Below are 12,538 nucleotides of genomic sequence, written 5' to 3' on the forward strand. Positions count from 1 at the left end.
CTTCCAGCTGTTCAGATCCGATGTAAGTAATCCTTTCTGTATTATCAGTAAACAACTGGATTTGTTCTAGCTTTTCTACTGGCTCGGGCCTTTGCATTTATGCTTCTTCTCGATCATCTCGAACTTCTATTGGTAGGGCAGTCATCTTTCTTGGGCCCTCCTTGTCCTTCAAATAGGCAACATAGCATTGCCGAGAGATCCTTTGGTCAGATGAAACTTGACCAATTCCCATCTCAGTCGGGAACTTTATCTTCAGGTGCTTCGTAGAAACAATAGCACTCAGCTTGGACAAAGATGGCCGCCCAAGGATAACATTGTAAGCTGGAAGTTTCCGAACCACCAAAAAATTTATTCGGACGGTAGCTTCCTTGGGAAAACTCCCAATCGATAGGTCCAACTGGACTGATCCCTCCGCTATTGCAGACGATCCTACAAAGCCATATAAATGTGTGGATGATGGCTCCATCAAGTCCTTATCTACCTTAAGCTTTTGATACACCTCATAAGATATTAGGTCTGCAGCAGACCTTGTATCAACTAAAACTCTATGTATTTCTCGGCGCAATTTCTACCTTGATGACTATGGCATCATCATGAGGTAGACAAACGCCTCTTTCGTCTTCTTCGCCAAAGGTGATAGAATCTTCACCATTTGGCCTCTTACGCTTCTGCGTCTCTCCGGTCCCAACAAATTTAGATTTTGCTTTCAACCTTCAGAGTGATTTGGGTTTGGGGCCTCCAAATATTGTAAGAATTGGTGATCGAATAGCATCAATCACTTCTTTACCCTTTTTATATTTCGGAGCCTCCTTCGGTTGTTCTGAGCTAACCGAACGATCCCTTTTGGGGCCAGCTTCATGTGGCTCCTCTCTTTTCTTATTAACAAAACTGGACAAATGTCCCTGAGATATCAATCTCTCAATATCTGCCTTCAAATGACGACAGTTATTTGTATAATGACCATAATCCTTGTGGAAACGGCAATATTTTTCTCGATCCTGTTGCTCTCCAGGCCTTAAAGGAATCTTTGGGGGCCACTTCAAAATATTTCGCTTCTTAATGATATTCAAAATATCAGCCCGAGGAGTATTTAATGGAGTATACTCACTTTTACCGGGAGATCTCTGCCGCCATGCCTGAGGCTTTCCAACTCGATCACGAACATTCTGCTTTGGCTTCTGCTTGTTCTCAGGAGCCTTTTGTTCTTTGGTGGAGGCTTTATTGTCCCCCTGGCGCGCATCTAAGATCTCCGTGACTTTAGCCTGCTTTTGGCATCTCTGTACCAACTCAGCATAGGTTGTAGGCATATCCTAAAGTAATAACTCCAGGAGTCTTCGGTTAGTGAGTCCAGTGAACAAAGCAGTTTTAGCTACTTGCTCATCCAGATTCTCTATCTCCATTGTAACTCTCTTGAATCTTTTCAGATATTCTCTGATCGATTCGCTCTTTCCTTGTCTGATGGTAAACAAGGTTTCCTCTATCTTCTTGACCTGGATTCCACTTTGGAATCACCCTATGAATTTGCGCGCCAACTCATCAAAATTTACGATCCTTCCTGATGGGAGGTTCGAAAACCACTTCTGCGCTACTCCGATTAAAGATGAAATAAAAACCCTGCAAGAGAATTTCATCGAATTACCTGCAACTGCCATAGTCTGCTGATAATAACCGATGTGGGCCGTAGGATCTCCGGAGCCATCTAATGTAGAAAAAGTTGGCAAACAGAAATTGTGAGGGAACTGGTATCCCGCAATTGGCTCGATAAAAGGGGTCTTTCGAATAACTGAATAGATATCATTAGTTATCCTTCCTCTAGCCAATTGGCCCAGCTTCTGATTAATATTGGCCAATTCCTAACCGATATGAGTTGAATGATCTTCTGCAACACGATCACGACCTCGAACAAAACGATCATCACGAGCTACTCGATCATCACGAACGGCCCGCTCGTCACGAACATTCCGCTCATCGCGAACTGCTCGATCATCAAGAATGGCTCTTCTAACGGTTGGTGAGTGAGTTTTCACTCCTGTATCCAACCTTATATTCGAATCGGTTGTACTTTCCTGTTGTCTGTCAAACTGATTGTCCCACCTAGGTAGATCGTCGACTCTCCTAGGCACTCGGTCACCTTCACGAAAGTTCTGACCGATATTCCAATCTTCAGTCAATCTCTGATCCAGTGGTAATACACGCCTCCCTGCATTGCAATGATCAGGTTCTTGTGGTAATACCACCCGTCTGGTTAACATGCGGAGTGCTTGACTTACTTCCAAAAGTTGGATCTTCACTTGATTCAATTGATCTTGGAGTGTCTCTGGAGGATTGTGTCCCCCTTGACCGCCATCTACTTCGAGAGGTGGTAAACTTCCGTGAGGAATTATCTAGATTATTTTCTCCAGGAATTTGAACACCAGTATCGCGTTGTGCAGCGGCTACTGCTGCTGATCTAGTCACCATAACTTTCTGAATCGATTCCCACAGACGGCGCCAAATGATGCATCCAAAATTTGCTCAGCCCTTAGATCTCCTAGGAATGACCTGCAAAACGAAAGCGTCAAATGTGGCCCGACCGCTGGGGTCAGGAGTCCACCTCCGAAGGCTAAGTCAGTCGATGAACTTAATCACAAACGGCTCTGCTAGACACACAGAGCTAAGGAATGAATAACTGGAATATGATCTAGATCATAAGCATATGAGTGTTTACGTCCAAAGGTGTGTGTATGGATCTGGTGTCCTCTTTACCTTGCAGGTAAGTAAGGTTTATATAGAGTGTACCTTCCAATCTTCTTCGTTGGATGCATTTGAGCCTTCTTCGGATAGTCGTTGGATTCTAATTGTTAGATCCGTTGAGCGATAGACTTCTACTAGTTTGAACTAGTAGAGGACTCCTAGGATCATCTAGTGGTTATTTGATGATTATCCCTTTAATAGTGATATGTAACAGCCGTCAAGTTGTGTCTGCCATCATTAGGGTAATTAACCTAATCCATAAGTCGGATTAGGGCGTGCCTGTGGCTGATTTAGTTTTCTTCCTTAGCAAGCTACCTCCTGAACCCGGCTCGCTCAGAAGCGAGTCGATTCCTTTTGTCTCGACCGGGGTCGAGGGTCAAACCAAGTATTAACCAGGTTCGATCATATTTTCTCCATATCATCCCAAAATGATTTTTTCTTGGTTTTTTAAAAGAAAATGGATAATAAAAAAAAAAAAGGAAAACCAAGGCAAAGGGAGCCCAAACTAGGAGCCAGTCGTGATCCACTTATGCCCATGGTCCACCGTTTTAAGAAAATCTATGGATGGTAAAAAAGCAAGAAAGTTAAAACCATAAAACCGCCCATCCACAGTAAACTCTAAAAATTGACATCTCAGAAAGTTCGAAATTGAAATTGTAAACAGCCGGCGCGAGCCAGCGACGGTTCCAAGACAAAATCCAACGGCTGCAACCCGACTTGTTCAACTACATATACACACAGAAACAAGCAGAGTTGAGGTGTGTCACTCACTCTTCTAAATTCTTCTTCATTTCTCGCCGCTGTTCCTTTCTCAAGGTCCTAAGCAGGTCTCTGCGATTCAAATATGGCAACCATCCAACTCGTCAAAGCTAGACAAATTTTTGACAGCCGTGGCAATCCAACTGTTGAGGTTCGATCGTCGATTAGTTCTTCCCTTCTTAGTTAATCCAGTAGAATTTGATCTTTCCCCGATTGCAAGATCTGTTTGCTAAAATGATTCTTACCTCACGCGATGATTTTTCTTTGTTTTTTTCTGTGGATTTTTAGGTCGATATTCTACTATCGGATGGTACTCTCGCAAGAGCTGCAGTTCCTAGTGGTGCATCCACTGGTTAGTTCATCAGTTTGTTCAGTGTTTTATGATTCAAATCCGTGCTACGATATAGTTTTATCTGTAGAATGTACCGTTCATCTTTGTTGCTGTTATCTTATACGAAAGCTAAATCATGTTTAGTGAATTTGATAGCGAAATGATGAAACCTTGTATCTTAATATTCTTCAAAGTTTGGATTCGATAGTTATCCGATTAGGCAGATTGAGTTTTAAGTTCTAGTTTCCGATCCGCCCCTTTCTTTATTTGACTTATTTCGTTATTTTTCTACCCCTCCTTCCAGGGATTTATGAAGCGCTTGAGCTAAGAGATGGCGGTTCAGATTACCTGGGGAAAGGTGTTTCGAAGGTGGGTTTTTTCCTCCACTTTTTGATTTAATGGATCTGTCATCTTTTTTTTGCTGGTACGTGCTAGTTCAACAGAAGTATGGACCTTTATTATTCTACCTATGTTTTATTTTATTTAATTCATGAGCATCTTGAATCATAGTTGTTTGTCAGAAATATATCAATGAAAACCTGCTTACTCACTTATTTGTTCCTCTGCAAATGTAGGCTGTTGAGAATGTGAATACTATCATCGGTCCAGCTTTGGTTGGCAAGGTTTGTTCCATTCGATCATCTTTTTCGAAGGAGGTGTTTTTCATTCAATTTAGATTTGTAACTTGGAACTCAACCAGTCTGATTACGGCTCACAGTAGCTCATGGAGAGTGTTAAATGTTGTGATACTATTATTTAGCAACATTGTTATATTATTATTTAAAGAATTTGTACAAGCACATATCTGATAAGTTCCTTCTGTTTCTGCTGCATCCTAGCCACTGTATTCTTATGGAATCACTTTATGCAGGACCCAACTGAACAAACTAGCCTTGACAACTTCATGGTACAACAGCTCGATGGTACAGTAAATGAATGGGGTTGGTGCAAACAGAAGGTGCTTGGCATGGCCTATTGTTAATTGGCATTTACTTCTATTCTTGTTGCAGTTCACTTATTATTTTATTTTCTTATTGATCTTATTTCAGCTTGGAGCAAATGCAATATTGGCAGTTTCTCTTGCAATCTGCAAAGCAGGGGCTAGTGTCAAGAAGATACCACTTTACAAGGTATGGAATACATATACAGCATTTTCATGTACTAGCATTAGGTTTTGTCTTCATACTTTTTGGTTTTTTTAGGTGGTTTTTGGGGTTTACATGGAGTTTCAATTACCTGGCTGTCATTTACATTAGTATTCCATCCAATAGTTGGACCTCAACCTTGGATGGAATACTCTTCTGCATTCCAGTAGTGTTGAATTCAAGAATTTCTTGTACAAGTCTCAGTGAAGAACGGGTATCCATATTGGTCCCAGCTGCTATTGGTCCGTATTGGATCAGAATTCCCAGCATCTAAGATATGTCCTGATTCTAGTTTTGGAAGGGAATTCACTGAGCTGTCCTGATTTCTGAAACCCTGAGTAAAAAGAGGTCCTTTTCCCACTAGTAATTAAATGTTATGGTTTGGTTGCTGTGCTGCTGGTGCTTCTCAGCCTTAATGGGAAGGTAAGAATCTTTGTAGTCAAGGTTGTTTAAACTGCCACAATAAGATATGAACCATTTGAGAATCCTGAAGCTACACATACAAGTCATGTAACCATAGTTGTCTAGGCGTCGCCTCGGCGTCTGGGCTCCTTCGGAGCGCCTCAAATTGGCGTTGGCTTATTTTTAGGCAATAAGGCGTCCGCTTTTTTTTTTTTTTTTTAAATCACGAGAAAGATGCCTAATCGAAGGCATATATTGAAATACTTATTAGATTCCGATTGTAAAGTATCTATTGTTTGAACCTATATGCATATGTATAATGACACTACATATGATCAAATGTTAAAATAAAAATAAAAACAAACAAAATCGAAAGAGAATAAGTTCTTGACTCAAGTCTCACACTCTCACTCTGACTCTAATCCCTAATCTCTTTTTCTCTTCCTCTCTTCTTCTCTTCCATTCCCGCAATGACACTCCGGCAAACAGTGGCCAGCGACAAACAACTTCTTCTCTTCCTTTCTTCTCGCGACTTTTTATTTAGGACCTATTATGTGTAGTTTGTAGTATGTTGGATGACTTGAGGTAGTCTGATATTAGTTTTTTTATTATATAAGATATGATAGATTTCGAGTGAATGAGATGTACACTAAAAATTTCACTTAAAACGCCTCAACCGCCTCAAAAGCGCCTCGGAGGGCGCCTCGTCAACTCATCGTCTCAATTAGCCTAAACCGCTATGCATTGCCTCATCGCCGTGACAACTATGCATGTAACAAAATCATAGTGGTGGCTTCAATACCCTTTGTTAGTTACTTTTTTTGTGTTACTTCATATAAGAAAGGAAATTATATTTGTTGGCTATTGGAGATTTCTATTTGTACGAGATTTATGGACAACTGTTGCCAATTCTTCCCAATGCAGCATATTGCCAATCTCGCTGGTAACAAGACTTTGGTGCTACCAGTTCCTGCTTTCAATGTCATCAATGGTGGATCACATGCAGGAAACAAACTTGCAATGCAGGCAATGCTTCTCTATATCTATTTACCTGACATCTAATACAACATGCTCCAATTTTGTTTCTAAAAGTTTCTGATTGGCATGTGATTACAGGAGTTCATGATCCTACCTGTGGGAGCTTCATCTTTCAAAGAGGCCATGAAGATGGGAGTGGAAGTATATCACAATTTGAAGGTATGGGTCTACATGATATCTCCTTCATCTTTTGGTGCTCTATATAGGTTGTTGCGCATTTTCAGTTCAATAGAGTTGCTCTTAGTATATCAGAAGCTTCCTAACGCATTCTCATTGATGAAATTTCCAAATTGGAATCAAAGCTATATGAACTCCAATTTATTATGGTGGAAAGTTAAATCACTAAGGGCCTGTTTGGTTATTTGAGTTTGGAGATTTCAAATCTATAGATTTCAAATTTATGGAGTCATGGTTCATAAAATTAACTGTTTGGTTAGCCTGAGTCTTTGGAATGAAATTTGTAGATTCATTCTGAAAAAACATCTATGGAGTCATGGTTCAAATGTTTAGCCCTTTTATAGTAGGGGTGAAATCCACAGATTTCACCTCATACCCATAAATCTACAGATTCACACTTTTAGTGTAAAACGGTGAATCTCTAGATTTCATGAATCCACACAACCAAATGGGTATAAATCTCCCATTCGTGAATCCAAAGATTTAATCTCTAACAGCATGTGCCTGAGAGGCTAGGCAGGTTGGTTTGGGTTTTGGGGGTGGGCGGGAATCCATACATTTGGCTTATGTGGTGAGAATTGTGGGTTCTATTTAATTCCTTGAATATTCCTGCTAGGCAATGAATAAATTCAATATGTAAACATTGATCAGATAACCATTCCCTAATAAGACATTCGTTGGATGCCAAACTCATCTATTCTCCTCGTAGCCTGTATTATCTTAGTTGTAATGCAGATTTCTTTATTTCTCTGTAAGATGACACCTATTACTTGGATCTCACAGTTTCTTTTGTACTGGATACCTACTGGTTTAAGAATGACTGTTGCTGCCCTGCATTTGTGAGCTAATTGTGCCATCTTATACAGTCTGTGATAAAGAAGAAATATGGGCAAGATGCAACAAATGTTGGTGATGAAGGTGGCTTTGCCCCCAACATTCAGGTCAGCAATTTCTGAATGATGTGTCTGTTTTGTTTCAATGAGTAATAGTGTAATTGTATCCTGTTCGTAGAAACTATCTCATCTTCTACATATTTGTTTTTTAACTTGATTTTCATCCTTTCTGTGAGTTCAGGAGAACAAGGAGGGGCTTGAGTTGCTCAAGACAGCCATTGCTAAAGCTGGTTACACTGAGAAAGTAAGTCCTTTAATTCTGGTAGTCGAATTCCATTTTTATTTCCGAAGTATCCTGGTGATTTTCTGAGAAGTGGAGACTAAAAAAATTCATCGTTTTCCCCAGGTGGTTATTGGAATGGATGTTGCTGCTTCTGAGTTTTATGGAACTGACAAAACATATGACCTGAACTTCAAAGAAGAGGTCTCCACCTGTCTCTCTCTTCCCCACCTTACCCATTTCCTTTTCTCTATTGATGGGCTGTGGATGTTGGTGTTTGAATGAGTATTTGTGTATCAAATTGGTTTTAACTATTCAAGTTGGTACAGAACAATGATGGGTCACAAAAGATCTCAGGAGAAGCCCTTAAAGATGTTTACAAGTCATTTGTGGCTGATTACCCTATTGTATCTATTGAAGATCCATTTGACCAAGATGACTGGGAACACTACTCTAAGCTAACCAGTGAAGTTGGAGAGAAGGTACAGATTGTGGGAGATGATCTGTTGGTCACTAACCCAAAGGTCAGTATAAAGAGTTTGGTGCTTTTTTCAATGTAGAAAATGTCTTTGTGCTATTGTCCTTGACAAGAAAAAACATTCATTTTATGGATGCAAAGATAGAATACAATCCAGAAAAAGAATATTCATTTTATATCTCTGTTCTTGTTGAATTCATATTTACAGAGGGTTGAGAAGGCAATCAATGAGAAATCATGTAACGCTCTTCTTCTCAAGGTACCAATATTTTCTTTTTGTGTCTAGGATCGAACATCACAGTTGTGATCTTCTTTCTTCTTCTTTCTTTTGATTCTTCATTAGAATCAGAAACAATAATAACCAATCTATGTGCTTATCGTTTTGACAGGTTAACCAAATTGGGTCTGTTACTGAGAGCATTGAAGCTGTGAAAATGTCCAAGCGTGCTGGGTGGGGTGTCATGGCTAGCCACCGCAGGTCTGAAGCTTAATCTTTGTATGCTTTGTGCTGCATTATTTATTTCATTATTCCAGTTTGAATATCATAACATATGCTGTTTTTATTTTTGTAGTGGAGAGACAGAGGACACTTTCATTGCAGATCTCTCTGTGGGTTTGGCCACGGTAATTTTAGATGTTCTCATATAAATTTACTGGCTATAACACAATCTTGTAACCAAACTAATTGCTTCATTCACGAACTGACTCTTTCCTATATTTTCTTAATTTCCAAAACAGGGTCAGATTAAGACTGGTGCTCCTTGCAGGTCAGAGCGTCTTGCAAAATACAATCAGGTAGCTATCTTAGTTCATGCTTGTTTGAGCTTAGTTTTTATCATGAGATGGGTTTACTTGATTGTGTAAGTTATTCATGGCTCGCTTACAGCCAGCTATGGTAAAGATAGAATTTCTTATGTACAGTTTTCTTCTGTATGTGCAGCTCCTGCGTATTGAGGAAGAGCTTGGATCAGAAGCAATTTATGCAGGAGTCAACTTCCGCAAGCCCGTTGAGCCCTACTAGATTTTGGAAGAGAAGGTTGTGCAATGAGCGTAGACTTGTGCAGCTTTTGCCTGCAACTAATAAGTTAGCTCTAGTCATAGAAAAAAATAAAATAATTCGATTGAATGAGGAGAACTAGTATTTTTTTAATATATTTTCATTTTTGTCTTTTATTTATTTGAGTTTCTCAGGGCGGGTGTTCAAATTGAGCTCTGGTGGTAAGATGGTTGTAAGATTGATGGAGTGTGCAGTTCATGCGCAGCACTATATTACCATTTTCCTTGCTGCTATAGTAAGTTGTATGTGAACCCCTTCTTGTATCTGATTCTTGTCATGTTAAAGTGTTCTTTTTGATTTACTGTTGTTTGCATGTTACCCATCCATTGTAGAATCTGTGAACCGTAATTTGTGAAAATAGATTTCCACCTTAAAGTGTAAGGATTAGGTCTATGCTTTCAGGGTTTTGTATCTCAGGTCCTAAGTGTGCTTTTTGTATACTTGCTGATGTGTTATACTCTAAAAGGCTACTTATTATACCTTCTCCACTGCAAATCTTTTTCTTGGGAGGAGAGGTCCTTGAATCAATTGCTTAAGGATAAGTTCGTTAAAGAGTACTGTTCATGTTTTACATTCTAGCTGGTGGGACGGACAATGGCGATGGGGATCTGGGGAGGCCTCCTACTGGTGGGGAAAGTGTAGCAGGGAAGCAGCTTCAATTGAGTCCCTGGAGAACATCAGTCCTATGTCTTTTCCGGCTTTGGAGTTCTTTTGCAGTATGGGCTTAGGCCCATAAATAGCAGTGGTTTAGGGTTTTTGAGCGCATGTGTATATAATAGAAAACCTAATGTTGAATGTAGCGTCACATTGAGATGAATTAGGGTAAAATTCGTGTCTCCTTTTCTTGGTTTGTTTGATTGTGTGTGATTTATTGCTTTAATCCTAACCAGAAGTTAGCAAATGGAGTTTGCTCCCTTACACCGATAGCTCTTACGATAACTTCCTCTGGGTTGAGGTTGTGATTTCCAAGCAAATGTCCCCTATGATATTGTAGAAGAGAGAGGATTTGAGAATTCTAATTTTCCATCATTGCGAGCTAGTTTATGAAGTTAATGATACCCCCAATGAAATGAGAAAGAAGTACACTTCAAATTTATTGGACCTTAGAGTATTTAGGATCATATGATTTGAACACAGTCCCGCTTTTGCTAAGGAGATCCAAAAGAGTGATTTTGGTGAAAAATTTTCAAAGGGATCATTACTGATAGACTTGTAAATGGATATAGCAGAAATCCGTCTTCAAATTTGTATTCGTATTCGTTTGAGGGTGTCTGTATCCGAAAATTTTCAAACCGGAAAATATCCGTATCGGATTCGGATTTGGATAATTATTTATCGGATTAGATAATATCCGGATAGAGTAAAGTATTCAACTTTTTTTCTCTGAAAATGGATGATAATTGGATTCGAAAATCGGTAACCGGAAATAAAAAATTATCCGGTTAGAGTAAAATATTAAACATTTTTCACAAAAAATGTCTGATAATCAGATTCGGATTCCTTTAATCGGTAACCGGAAATTGTAAAGCAAAAATAAAAAAAATAAAAAAATGACAATTACTAATCAATAATCTATAGTTTATCTGATCGGAATTATTATCAGATATCCGATAAAGTTCCGGATTTGAATTCGGATGCCTTCTTTAAACTTTTGCCAGATTCGGATAGCGATTTTGCTAATCGGATCGGATTCGGATATTGGTATATCCGGGCAATATCCGGGCCGAATCCGATCCGTTTATAGGTCTAATTATTGATACCCCAATATCTTTACAAAATTACTATTGCCCCCTCCCTTCTAACGGTGTTATGTAGTCTTGAGTTTGAATATGTAATTTAATTTTGCCCTTCATCAAAATCAAGAAATTAAAAGACTATACTATCCTCATTTATAAAAATCAGATTTAATACAGTTTTACCAATATTTTCAAAATCCATTAATTTTGACCCCCCCAAAAAAAAAAAGAAGAAGAAGCTCCATTCATAGTTCTTTTTTTTTCTCTCTCTCTTCGCCCATTGAATGAATCAAGGCCACGAACCTTGCTCTTGTTAAACCTCAAATCTTCTCCAAAAAAAAGTTTCTATCCTTCAATGCGCCTCCTCCTTTTTTATTTTTAGCCTCTTCTTCTTCTTAATGGCCATGCTCACTCTTGTCCAGTGACTTCAGCACTAATAAATTTGACGATGATGAATCACAACCACAAATGCAATCATAGTGACAAAGATCTCAAATCCTTGAAGAAAGGGGTTTTTTCCCTTCATATTTCTTCATTTTTTTTTAGATAACACTTTTGTTATTCAATTGTATTAGTTGATTCTAAGGTTTAAAATATTTTTTTTCCTTGCCATCTTCTTCTACAAAATTCTCTGTAATACTTTCCTATAGAATAAAATAATCAGTTTACAGAACTAAGTATTCATCATCAAATGAACTGGAAGATGTTCTCTTTCTTCCCCTTTGCCTGTTATGTTTTTCAAAAGTAGTATTTCCACTTCTTCAATGTCAATTTCAATAATTCTGTGGTCAATGACTTTGAAACCCAAATAAAATTGTGTAATTGTCTATATAAGCAATATAAGAAAATAGACTTATTTTCTCAGTTTCTATTTTGAGTTTTATTCAATTACTTCTTTCATTTATTTGACCATTTTTATTTAGAGAAGAAAACAGATTTATGATTAATTTTTTTTCCTATAATTAATTAACGGTAGTATTTTAACTTGACAAAAAGGTAAATAAGTAAAGAAAAAAACACCAAAGTTATTCTGGGTTTTTTAAGAAAATATAAAGATGCCACATCATTAGGGAAATTAACGGAACTTAGCAGTAGGGAGCATTAGTATTTGTAGACAAAGTTAAAGATTGAATTAGTAATTTGATAAAGTACGGGAGATAAAATAGTAATAAATCAAAGTACATGAGGACAACAATAATTATCCATTTTCCAAATCTTCGGCCAAGCTCTTTATGGTTGGTTGTTGATGAAAGCCATGATATCAATGTTGTATGTAGAAGCCATAGTAAATGTTCCATTAGATGTTGCACAAGCATATCTACATTGTGTGTTGTCAAATTATAATCCATAATACTATGATGCTGCCCTATATTTACCAAATATTTCCTATAAGAGGTAAGGGTCAAGCCAGGCTGGGCCAAACCAAGCCAACCAAACACTCAACACTCACCCAATCCAGGGGGTACCCTGACCTGGACCTGGTGCTCTCAATAGCAAAAATTTTTGAGACAAAGCAATTCAAGTGAGGTTGGGGTCATTACAAGTAATATTGCACCCTTACGGAAAATA

General features: G+C 38.5%; 1 protein-coding gene across 1 annotated transcript; it reads left to right on the forward strand.

Annotated features, from left to right (window-relative positions):
- The first annotated feature begins 3,412 nt into the window (after positions 1-3,412).
- On the forward strand, positions 3,413-9,534 carry LOC149022506 (enolase). The gene is made up of 17 exons (XM_089150575.1): positions 3,413-3,643; positions 3,781-3,844; positions 4,128-4,192; positions 4,399-4,446; positions 4,695-4,781; positions 4,873-4,953; positions 6,295-6,396; positions 6,487-6,567; positions 7,452-7,526; positions 7,660-7,722; positions 7,825-7,902; positions 8,028-8,222; positions 8,385-8,435; positions 8,566-8,654; positions 8,749-8,800; positions 8,915-8,971; positions 9,117-9,534. The coding sequence occupies exons 1-17, from the start codon at positions 3,578-3,580 to the stop codon at positions 9,195-9,197; spliced, it is 1,335 nt and encodes a 444-aa protein (XP_089006701.1). The 5' UTR covers positions 3,413-3,577; the 3' UTR covers positions 9,198-9,534.
- The last annotated feature ends 3,004 nt before the right edge of the window (positions 9,535-12,538 follow it).

This window comes from Hakea prostrata, chromosome 3 (genome assembly GCF_041222555.1).
Source record: "Hakea prostrata isolate BN-2017 chromosome 3, UWA_Hpros_2, whole genome shotgun sequence".
NCBI classification, from domain to species: Eukaryota; Viridiplantae; Streptophyta; class Magnoliopsida; order Proteales; family Proteaceae; genus Hakea; species Hakea prostrata.